At 28.4% G+C, this 12,923-nt stretch overlaps 1 protein-coding gene across 1 annotated transcript; it reads right to left on the bottom strand.

Moving 5' to 3' along the window:
- Positions 1-811: 811 nt before the first annotated feature.
- Positions 812-8,346, bottom strand: LOC111628555 (cyclin-dependent kinases regulatory subunit 2-like). The gene is made up of 3 exons (XM_023372380.1): positions 8,189-8,346; positions 2,420-2,547; positions 812-1,075 (listed from the first exon to the last, which is right to left on the bottom strand). Exons 1-3 carry the CDS (start codon positions 8,245-8,247, stop codon positions 981-983), a joined length of 282 nt encoding a protein of 93 aa, XP_023228148.1. The 5' UTR covers positions 8,248-8,346; the 3' UTR covers positions 812-980.
- Between the last annotated feature and the right edge of the window lie 4,577 nt (positions 8,347-12,923).

Raw genomic sequence — 12,923 nt, 5'->3', positions numbered from 1 at the left:
CTTGTTGGGCTTGACTCTCTAGAAGCAACTTGGTGTTCCTAACTGACACTTAGACATGTCTGAAGGTTCGTCAGAAGGTATTTTGAAGGATTTCCAGTCAACGATTTGGCTTGTTTGTGTAGCAGTACCTGACAATGCTTACAAGAAAGAAATAGATACTGTTACGCTTGATTTTGTCATTCTTTGTTACAGCAAGTGACTCACTCAGTCTTCAATCCAGTGTCCTCATTCCTCAAGCCATGATAAATCCAAGGATCTCTGCAGGCCTGTGGGATGTAGACTGTAGGTCAAATAGTCAATGGCTACAAATTAGTTGATGTACTGTACATATCTTATGATGGGTTTCTGGAATAGTTTCAACCTCTTTCAGATTGGGGATGTTAGGTTCTGAATTTCTCCTGTCTTCTACTTGGTCAAATTTTGTCAAGGTATATGGTATTTACCTGGTACTGCTACCAAACTTTTGGTACAGAAAAGTAATGAGAAAAAGTTTATAAGTATATACTTCATTTACAGGATGAAGAAAGAAAAAAAATAGAATAAAGAAAAAAATCACTTAGGAATAGCCAGTTCAGTCTGATGCAGAAAGTTTTGAAAATCAAATTTTGTCACCAGTATATTCACCATTCAAATATTTTAAAAGTGATGCTGTGGTCTTACCTGATTTTGTGGTTTTACTTTGTGTATAAATTGAAGACACACTAAAATCATTTTGCATACATGCAAAGAATTTGGTAACAATAAAAAAAAGTGTGATTTTATACAAGACAAAACTAATTCAGTTTTAATTATGAATTTATTAATACATATATTCAAGAAAAATTAATTACATTCCTAGTTTAGGTAACAAACTACCATTAAATTCTAGTCAAAAATTATATTAAAATATATGAAAAACTTATAAAAAAAATAGTGAAAACATTTCTAACTGAATCATGAAAATTTAGAGATTGTACAATATTTACAGTCTATAGTTTAAATTATAAATCATCATCATCCTCTTCTTGTTGAATTTGTTCTATTTGAGATGGTGGTTTTCCTTGAATTGGCCTTCTGAACAATAAAATATGAGGTTCTGAAAAATTTAATATAAAATTTAGCATTCCTCACTATTTAATACATCCAACTACAGTAGAAAATTAAAAACATAATTCTAAAAGAATATTGCAATAAAATTTTTATACTTAATAAAATATTTTAGCCTCTCTTTGAGATAAATATCATAAATGCATTTATTTTAAATGTGAAAAAAATCAATTAACACTTTTGTTGCCAATTAACATGCAATTCTGCAGCATTTTAAATCACATGATGCAAAATTGCATCAACTAGTAACAGGCAACAAATGTGTTAAAGTAAGCGGAAAAAAAAATTTACGTGAATACGTATAATTTATAAAAAAAATTGTATTACAAAACTATTATATTAAATGTTTTGGTGTACAGTGGTACCTTATACTTCGAATGATGCTTCAAAGTTCGAACTGCACAAACAGTGAAAAAAACACTTGAAGCATAGAATAAACTTCTGAACCAAGAATACAATTTCAAATTAGCAATAATGCATTAAAGCACACATTTACATTAAGTAATGACAGCTGTTAAAAATATGCAAGAAACTTTTTGTTCAATCCAACACCAATCAGTTCAGTGGAGTTTTTAATAGTGAATGTATAATAATTTAAATGTTCTGATGACAGGTTGTGTAACATTTTCTAACCATTGCGTAGATGATTTTGCTTTATCTACAATGGGCTTATGGGAAGTTGTTGGTTTCTGTGTTTTTGTAAAGGCCATGTCCAACTTTAACTTCTTGACAGGGGTTGTGTGTGTGTGTGTGTGTGTGTGTGTGTGTGAAACATGTACACAGGCTTGTAACATGTCCATGTAGCCATCATCTACAGGTTCACATTTTATTGATTAATTATGGCATCTGAAAAATGCGTGGAAACAATGAAGTCTAACTAATAAGATGATGGTTGTAATACCAATGATAGAAATGAAAAATGAACTACGTGTGAAGCATGAAAGTAGCACATGTGTGATGGATCTGATGGCCATGTTTAAAATGCTGAAACCAATACTGTGTGACTAGTAAATGCAATTTTCATTTTATTATACAGTATTTATATATTCTATTGTTTGTGTTTTAATTTATTATTAGGGAATTTAATTATTTTATTTTTACTTTAAATTATGTGCATTTGCTGTTTTAATTAAGTATATTAAAATGGATATTGTTTAGGGTCTGGGAATGGATTAATTGACTTTCCATTATTTCTAATGAAACATTTAATTCGGAATTCGAATAATTCGGAGTTCAAACGGTCATCTGAAATGAATTAAATTCAAAATACAAAGCACCACTGTATATACAAATTAATAACAACCTATTATAAAATATAACAAAAATTATGTACCTGGTTCATGAATCATGTAATGGATCCATCCAAGACTTTGCTGAACACCCAACTTTCTCCACTCTTCTTCTGACATGAGATGAGTTTTTGGTACTAATTGGGCCAATTCTTTTGGCAACATCACATGTCTAAAAATAAATTTTAATAGCTTAAAAATTACATTATATGTAAATATAACAAAAGAATAAAAACTTTGGTAAAAACATCTTAAAAACTCAAATTTTTCTTAGTTTCAATAAATTATTATTTTAGATGCTTATTTTTGTCCATACATGGGTCCATAAATTTGGATTTAAAATGCAATCGACTTTTTGTTTTACATAAATCACACTTTTTTCTAATGAACAGAGTTAAAAATGTTTGTTCTGACTAAATCTGAATTGCTGGAATTTCATATAATATATTTTTTCACTGCTATTAAAATTTATAACTAAGTATTCACAACAAAACCTTGATAATCCCAGTATATAATTTAATGTAAACTTGATAAAAGCTTTTGATCTTACAACAAAATCAACTTCATTCAAATCATAAGTCAACAACATTCTAAATTGGAATGTACAGAAGAAATTTCAAATTTTCAGAGTAAAACATAAATTGAATAAATAAGAATCAGGTTGCCATTCTATAGTTAACATGTACAGTATAATACACAATTAAAACAAGTACAAATATAAGAAATAACTACATATAAATATACCACAAAAATATTATGAACTAATGCATGTTGGTACTGCTTGGTTTTTCATAAAAACATTGCAAAGCTTATGAGATGCTTTTCTCATCTTTAAAATTAATGTAATTGCCCATCATGCCAGCTTCTAACTTGTAAGATCCCTGATGTCAGTTTGCCAGGGTTGTTTGATTAGTGTGGAATTTTGAAGACTGTCTTGCACATTTGTATCTGTGGTGTAAATGGGCAAGGAGATGGTTTATTTTTTTGTTCAAGTGCTCCATATGCAAAAACTTACAAGAACATTGTTACCTATACATAATAATGTTCTTGTAAGCTTTTGCATATTGAGCACTTGGTGAACCAAATGTACACCAGATCTTTTTGGAACCTGTTGTCCCTCACTGAAACGTTGTATATACACGGAGCTCTATATTTGTCGTCCTTATCTTTTATGTTGCGTAGCAGCTTATATAACATGGCAACTCACTTTTAGGCTAAGTTGATACCTGTCAGCTATTTCCCTGCACAATGTATGCAAATTATAGTCATTATAGTCCATCACAGTGTGCCTAGGGTTAGGGATGCATATTTGGAGCCTCCTTGGTTGTTAGTGTTGGACACAGGATGTGTTGGTTGGAGTAGGTGCAAGTCAAATCACAAATCAAGTTTTTTTTTGGGGGGGTCAAAAATAAAGCAAATCATGAGTCACAGCAGTGACTCTCTGCCAAGTAAAAAAGTCACTGACTATATATACAGGAATCAGAGTTGCTGATTTTCAGGGGGCCAATTTCTCCATCCCCAAAGACCTGAAGTAATTTCAAATATATCATTTGAAAGAAAATTGTTTTCTTAGGTAGTGTGCAAAATTTCAAGATTTTCTATAAAGTGGTTGCCGAAATATAAGCAATTGAAAAGTGCAAAGATCACTGAAAAAACTGTATTTTCTTTTTCATCTGGCACTGCAGATGTTCTTAGAGAAATACTACTGGGTCTAGAAAGCACAGATTTTAAACTTAATCCTTTCTCATTATCAGTGAAATGTTGCAAAACTTCTGGGTCAATAAGTCAGAGTTCATAGGGTTTCTCATAGAGCTAATTCAGTTTTATAAATTAATTTTATTCAAAATGTTATTCAGAATAACAAAGGCTAAAATATATGCCAATTAAAACTTTTTATAAGGATTTTTCTAAACAGTGTATCAAAACAGTCAGTCAGCACCAACCGAAATGAATATTGAAAGCATTTGGTTGGCAGTTGCTGAGTGCTGACCAAATAGTATGTCATTGTATTATGTCTTGACATAATAATACAATTATTAGACTAAAAGCAATTAATATCCAAACAAGAACATCTGAGACATAAAAATTTTTGCCAAATTCATGACAATTTAGACAATAGTTAAATTATTTTTAGGTATTTTCCTTTGGTAAAGATAAGTTTGGTGCTTGGAAGTGGTATCCACAAGATTTTACCTGTATTATTCTTTTCTACATTTAGCTTCCAAGTGTCAAGTTTATTCTTACCAAAGGAAAACTTGTAAAAAAATTTTGACTGTAGTCTAATTTTCATAAGTTTTTTTACTTGGCAAAATGTTTTATATCTCAGTTATTTTTCTTTGGCTAAACAAATCTTCCATATATAGACATTTTAAATTGGGTACACTGAAATATATAGTTACAGGTAACACAAAGAAAAGCTGAATGCAAGAAGACAACATGCCATACATGTAGTGAACAAAAAAGTGTGATTTATGACCAAAAAAATATAAAGTGTGTCAACACTATAGTATGCCATCTAATACAAAATATGTCCCAGCACACAGAGATCACATTTTTACTTTCGTTCACATTTTTCTATACTCATGCCTTTTAGCTATGACCTCTAAATGCTTTAGTTCTTTTAAAGTATCTGTCATGTTTGTATGGTACATAAAAACCTTTTTTAAATGCATGGAAGGCAGCAATTTTATAGGAAAAAAGGGTCAGATGAGTTTGCTGCAATAAATAATGGTAAATATATGGGTTTGTAATAGATGTTCATTTCTATGTGACTCTTGCTGAAATTAATATCATTTCTTAGAAGTGTGCACTTTTATCACTAATCTGATCTAGCTGAAGGGACAATCCATATGGGTTATGGGTTCACGAGTTGCAAAAAACGCATCTAAATCCAGCTTTGTTTTCTGTAGTAAAGGATCCATAAAAGGACAAAGGCACAGTTTTTACTGAAGGGTATAAGGAAAAAAAAAAAAATTAAATCCTACCACATGTGCTATTTGTCAATTTGACCTGCTGTAAGATATCTATCAGTTCAGTGAAATTTTTGATAGTGAATATATAATAATTTAAATGTTTTGATGACAGGTTGTGTAACATATTTTCTAACCATTGTGTAGATGATCTTGCTTTATCTACAATGGGCTTATGAGAAGTTGTTGATTTCTGTGTTTTTGCAAAGTTGCACCTAAACTCATTATTTTGTGCTTGTTCACAGAACTTATTCTGACGAAGGCTTTCCATTAATAATACTCTGTCTTTCTTTCCTAAAAAGAATCTTTTGTTAATAGACATGACACACTCTGGATGAGGCTTGGTAGAACCAGGAGCATACCACAAGTACTTGGCTATAGTTATCAATCCAGTTACATGAAGTTATTTTGTATTAAAATTTACACATTCAAATTATATAAATGTCTTAAAATTCTTCGAACGGAAACATAGAAATTTCCATTTTAAAATAAATATATATTCAAACAGTTAAAAATTAAGACAAGCTCTAAATTTGAGATGCTAATTCTTTAAGTAATTCTCAAAACATTTTGAGGCCACAGAACACTATTTATATACTTTTCATTACACAAAACATTAACACCAGTATATTAGGACAAGGGAGCAGAGACCCAAGTTAAGAGTAGTATGGGTACTACAGAAGGTTCTTTGTTAATGTTGGTTTGCATCAGAGATCGGCCCTTAGCCCTTATTTGTTTGACCTGATAATGGACGTGTTGGTGTATGACACGAAATGTGAGGCTCCGTGGAGTATGCTGTTTGTGGATGATATTGTGTTGTGTGAACTTTCCCAAACTAAGGCTGAGAAGAAACTGGAAAATTGGAGGAAAGTTTTGGAAGAAAGGGGCATGAAGATTAGCAGAACTAAAACAGCCTATATGACTCTGAATGGTAAAGACGAGTGTAATATTAAAATCCAAAATGTGCCGCTTCCTTTTGTTCAGAGTTTAAATATCTTGGGACATTTGTTGAGATGGGAGGAGAATTGAACTCTGAGGTGCAACATAGAATTCAATGTGGATGGATGAACTGGAGGAAGCTGAGTGGTGTGTTATGCAACAAGAAAGTTAGCTGCAATTGAAAGGAAAATTGTATATATCAGTTGTTAGACCTGCAATGTTATATGGAACTGAGACATGGGCAATAACAAGATCCCAAGAAAGATGGAGATAGCAGAGATGGGAATGTTGAGGTGAATGTGCAGAGTGTCAAGGAAGGATAGCATAAGGAATGATTTTATTAGAGGTTCTGTTAAGGTGGGCTCCTTAAGCAAAAAGATGCAAGAATGTACATTGAGGTGGTTTGACCAGGTAGAGCGAAGAAGTGACAATTATGTTGGAAAGAAGATTGGAAAACTGGTAGCAAAAAGGAAAGAGGAAAAGAGGAAGACCAAAGATGCATTGGAAAGATAAGGTGGAAAAAGACTTGAACCAGAGGGGACTTAAGAGAGAAGACGCCCTTGATAGAGAGAAATGGAAAAAACATATTAGAGAAGGAAATGCCGACCCCATATAAACATGGGAAAAGGCAAAGATAAAGAAAGAAAGAAATTTAAAAAATCCTTAAGCAATTCCGCATTTACCATTCTCATGAATAAACTAATAAACTTTACTGTATTGAATAAAATAGTAAACATGGAATTATCTACAAATAAAGTAATATGTCGTAGTACATTAGATTAATTTGCAATAAAATCTTTTTCACAAAACATTCGAGGCAAGTTTGCAGAGCATCTGTATTACATAGCCACGGGTTGAAAACCACAGCGGAGATAAGGTAAAACAAAGGATAAACTGAAGTATATAGCAGCTTACTCTTCAGGTCTTTACATCTTTGTAGCATGGCTGAGGAGTCAGTAAAAAAACACTCGACTCCGACTCCTGATAATTTTAGTAGGCCAACTCCAGCAAAATTAAATACCAAGCCATTTTATGGGGGGGGGGCATAACGCTCATAGGGGTATCCTACTCTGAACACAGCCTGGGGCATTTACCCAAATACTTTTATACTTAGTATTTTTAATATTTAACTTACATTAATATTTATTTGTATAAAAAATTAATTTTTAACAAATACTTAATAAGAGGAGAAAGGGGACGATAAAATTCTACATCTACATATATTCGACAGCATTTGCACTTCAATTTCACCCTTCCAGAAGTTAGTCCAACTAAAAACTGTGCTATCTAGCTATCTACTTCAGCCCCTTGTTCAGAAAAGAAAAATATGTACTCTGATCAATTAATCTGACTCATTCAGAAAAATAGAGTACTTATTTATAGTGAGGATAATAAAGGAATGATTCAAATTTATTCAAATCCAATTGAGTCAAAATAATTTCACTACTAAACAATAACTACATATTTAATAAATTAAATTGATGCATTTTGTATTTAAAATAAATGAATTATAACAAAATACAAAAAGATTTTTAAAAATTAATAAATATATAATAAATTTTCTTTCATTTAAATAAGAAAAAACTAAAGTAAATTTAAAATGCGGGGAGTTTACACATTTTTTCCAATTCCACAGCCCTACTTTGTAGTGTTGTTCATGATTAGATTAGCAAGTTTATTGATTAATTTTACTATAATTATCTCAGGTATTTATGTAAAAAATGAAATGTAAAAATGAAAAGGAAGACAGCTAAATAGATTATGTTGGCATATAACCAGATAAATTATTTATTTTTACTTCTGTTTGTATTAAAATTTGAGAAAATTGCTGTCTCCAGCCATTTTAAAAACACGTGAATACAGTTAATACATCATATATTTAAAATTACAATTAAAAATACATACCTATATTCATATTTATCATCGTAATATTTATCGGAATAATAAATATTTTTGTTGGACATTTTTATAAATTAAAACGAAAACGAAATCCTCACACAAATAGAATAATCCTCACGTGTTACAGTTTGAATATCCCCCCTCTATGACGTCAATTGTATTAAAGAATTTTTCCGATCATATTAAAATTTTATTAAACACAAAATTAAAGTATATAAAAATATATAAATTTTAATTTATAAAATTAATTTATATTAAATATTTATCGTTAATAATTATTTTAAAAGGTTAATGACCATGACGTCATCGGGAAAGTTGCACGCGCCGGAACATACCATTTTTCGATCGGGAGGGAAACAGGCAGAAAGAAGTAAACTGTTGGAATTTTCGTTTGAAAGATTTTTGTAATAAATTTGTTTTTACGTTTAAGATAATATACGAGTGAAATTTTAATCTCTGATATCGATTTTTAAAGTATAATATATTATTTAACCAAAGAAATACTTTAGAAGTTTTCTACTGTAGTTAATGCCTAAGGCAAGGCTTAGGTTTTGAAGGGAGAAAGGTAAGCTTTAAAATGCTTTAATAAAATAAAACATTTAAAAATAAACTATTTGAAATTAATTCTGAGATAATTGAGAAAATAATTTCATTTACACCTAGTCAATGTATAATATATTTTATTAAGCTTATTGTTTTAATAATGGCAATATAATGGTGTTTTTTTGTAAATTTTTCAATTTATTTTTAAGTTAAAATATGTTTAAGGAGAAATTGATTTAATTTTTAAATTAATCACGTGTAATTTTTAAAAAAATCATCAATTTCAGATAAACTTGTCAATTTCAATTGAAATTTTTTTTTTTTGCTTACTAAAAATTTGTAAACAGTCAACAAATTGATTTTTTTTTTTTTAATATTTTGTAATGAAATTTTTTTTTGAATAAAAATTAATCAGTTTTATAGACTTTTATATTTGATTAAAATGTGAAAATTTGTTATATTTAAATATTTTCTATGTATTACAAGACATTAATAAGACAATATTTGTTGAAAACATCTTATTTAGTTATCCAGATTATTTTTGAGTAATATAATTATTGTCTTTACTTTCATACTTTGTACACTTAATTAATATGTTATTTTGGTTAGTGTCATAAATTTAAAGTAGATTTTGCAGCTTAAATAAACATAAAAGTAAACCTTTTAATCTACTGATATGTTCTAAAACATATTTGCTAACAAAATAAAACATCAAAACTTGTTGATTTTTCATTGTAAACTTGAAAAGGTATTGATTGTAAGATTGAATCAAACAAGTGGTTTTACTAATGTTAATTAATAGTATTAGCACTTTCATTTAAAAATGTATATAAAGTGCTGGTAAGTATTTTAGAAGTGTTTTGTAAGATAGTATAAATATTCTTTTGCTTATTTCAATATAAATTTTATATTTATTATATTTTTGTAGAATAATTATAATTATTTCAGTTTACTGTTTGTACACGTATAGTACACATATACTGTATATGCTATTAATGCAAGTTAAAATCACTTGTTTGATTTAATGTCATAAAGAATATCTTTTACATGTTTACTATGAAAATAACTAAGTTTTGATTTTTCCAAAACTTCCTTATTTTGTCAATTATGTTATCTTAAATCTTTATCAGTATCAACTGTACTTACTATCTTTTCCCTATCTTTTGTTTTTGAATAGTTGTGTAAATAAAGGGTATTACAAATATTATTTTTACACTCAGCTTTTTAACTTTTTAGACTTTCCTAGTCTTTTAAACTTAAAGTAAGTTAGACTCAAAAGTAAACTATTTGCAATGCAAACTCTTCTAGTAGATTAATAAAAAGTAATAAAGATTTGAAATATTGCAATTTTTAGAAAATACTTAAATATTTGTTGTATATTTCAGAAAATACTAAAATATAATTATGTTCAGTTATTTTATTTTGATAGAAAAAATATGGTCAATGTATATTATAGATTTAATTTTTAATTGTTTGAAAAAATATAATAAAGTTAAATAGTCTTTATAACTGAGTTTAAAAAATTATTAATTAGATTTTTCTCAAGGTCTATAATTTGAAAGGTTTAAGCAGTAATGATAGGTTAGTCATTCATCAATTTATTTGACCTTATATCATCAATGAAACAAATATAAACAAGTCTATCAGTAGATTTAGTATTATTTCTTTATTTTAATGCGACAACTAATTAACTGAAAGTTTTGCAATATAATTTGCTGAGAATCTTGCTTAATCAGCATTCTGACAAGTTGACAATTTTGCTGCAAGAATCAGAAATCAATATATGCACTGTATCTAAAGAGTCTGACATTACTGTTCTAATGTACAATAATGTCAGTAATTAATTTATAAGTGTTGTCAGTTGATATTTTCAACTTAGTTTTGAAAAAGTTAACTGTCTTACTAATGTGGATTATTTTGTTACATGCATAAATTTGGAATTTCTTATAATTACGACATCATCAAGATTCATCTAGCTACTAATATGGATGTAATAATTAGTCATAGTTGTTTCTCAGTTAACATTGAATAATATGTATTTAATCTATAATTTAAAAATTTTTAAATTATATTATTGGAATTGGATTTTACAGGTTTTATATATTCATAGATTTAAAAAAAATGTTTTGATTGTGTTTCATTGATTTTAACAGTTATCTTTTGCTAAAATTTATTAATATCTTATTATAGTGTCACTTGTCTTTTAGTTTATTGTCTATTTTGCCATTTTTTATTTTTGTTTTTAATTTTTTTAATTTGTTTATCAGGTTGTTTGATATTTTCTTTTGTTTTTATTATTAAAATTTTTTAAATTCCATGTATTGTAAATGTCATATTTTTCTATTCTGATAGTATATTCTACACATTTATCATTCCTGTTTAAATTGATGTATTCTGTCTGAAATTTATAACTAAATCTGTTTTGTTATTGTTTTTTTCCTGATTATGAATAATGTAATGATAAAAGTATTTTTTTTTTTTACAATGCAAATATATTTATTTTAATCTTATATGAAGATTTGTAGTAAATTTTTATAAAAATGCATAAAAATAAAAAGAACATAATTATGAATTTTATAGATAACTGAAAACTTGTTTAAACATTGAATGGATATAATTTAAATGTAACTTTATATTTTATTTGGTAGTCACTGTATTATTATGTCAAATATTAAATTTTAATTTGCTTTGTGAGATCCAAATGCATTTTTGACATAGTATTACTGTGTTTTTTATACCATAAATTGACACTTGATATGTTGCCTCCATGAGGTCATAGTGGATTGTTTTTATAGTAGATTTGTAAACATCTCATCCTTTGACATGTAGGTAAGTTTTCAGAAACCTGTTTCTATTACTGTATTTTTATATTAGAAATATAAGCATTATAATGTTTTTATTTCTTGTGCTTTCCTTTATAAAATTATTTAAAATTAAAAATTTTTTAAAACAATAAATAAACAAAATTATGTAAATTTTTTATTATATTTGATTTAATAATTAAAAAATAAATTATTTTTCTATCAACTTTCATTGACAGTCAGAAGTCTGTGATGTCAGATTTGAATATTTTATAGTCAGGAAACTTTAGAATCCTGTCTTGTGTGTTTTCTATATATATTTGTGAAATTTATTTGTTAAAATATCAAGCTTGGATGCCAGTTTCATTATAAAAAATAGAAAATATTGCAAAAACTGAAATAATTATATTTTATGGGAATGAAATGCAAAATGCACTTATAATAGGATTACAGGGAGATTGCAAATAAGGAGCATATAGGAACACATGTATGATATAGCAAAACACAACTTTATTTTTAGAAGATAATCTTCTTTATCTTACAAACAAAAATACACGTACATTAATAATGTATCTAGGTTGACTACATGTACTGTTTAGAATGTGACAATATGGTGTTTTTTACTCTAACCCAGCCATCCCCTCATTTTAGTAAAATTTTCAGTTTGTCTCATTTTTGAAAATCAAAAACCTTAGCTCTCTAAGAGGAAGTAAAGATATACTGAGTGTAGCATTAACAGTTTTCCAGTATCGTTTTCAATGAACTTATATTTGTCGTCATCAGGTGAACAAAACTTTAAAAAGAACATAAGGAAGACATGATGAAAGTGTACCACAGAGCTCGCAAAAAAGGTACTATACTCGAATAGAACTACAACCTGTTATGAGCTCAAACAATGCTATTCAGATGCTGCAGCGATCAGAAATTCGTGTTTATATGGGAATCTCTCCTTACAACAACCTTGGAGCCATGCAACATTCCCACACTTGACCTGCCCAGTGTGTGGTTGTCCTTTATAAATGGTTATATAGTGATATATGTCTGCTATCACATCTTTAACATGGGTCGCTATCCAAGGATGCACTTCAAGATGTCAGAACATCTAGCATAATCAAACTTTGTAGCACGTTCATAGCAGTTTTTTAATTTTAATTTAAATAATGTATTCCACTTACATTAGAACATTGTATTCTATTTTTAAAGTTTAGTTACCTGATGACGACGAACATAAGTTTGTTGAAAGCATAGAGGAAATAAAAATCTGTTAATGCCACACTCGGTGTATCTTTACTTCCTCTTATCTGATATTTGGTGTGAAAATCAAACTATATTGTAGCTCTCTAGTTTGTATATTAAATACATTTATATATTGTATTCTGAACTTGTGATTTGTTAGA

This window comes from Centruroides sculpturatus, unplaced genomic scaffold (genome assembly GCF_000671375.1).
Source record: "Centruroides sculpturatus isolate CEXI.00-Female unplaced genomic scaffold, Cexi_2.0 scaffold217, whole genome shotgun sequence".
NCBI classification, from domain to species: domain Eukaryota; kingdom Metazoa; phylum Arthropoda; class Arachnida; order Scorpiones; family Buthidae; genus Centruroides; species Centruroides sculpturatus.
Note: the sequence above shows the minus strand (reverse complement) of the source record. Positions and strands in the feature narration are given on the sequence as shown.

Coding starts and splice junctions, on each gene's coding strand:
- LOC111628555 (XM_023372380.1), bottom strand. CDS start 8,247: ATGTCCAACAAAAATATTTATTATTCCGATAAATATTACGATGATAAA. Junction 2,548..8,188: donor GATGATAAATATGAATATAG/GTATGTATTTTT, acceptor ATTTATTTTTAG/ACATGTGATGTTGCCAAAAG. Junction 1,076..2,419: donor TTACATGATTCATGAACCAG/GTACATAATTTT, acceptor TAAATTTTTCAG/AACCTCATATTTTATTGTTC.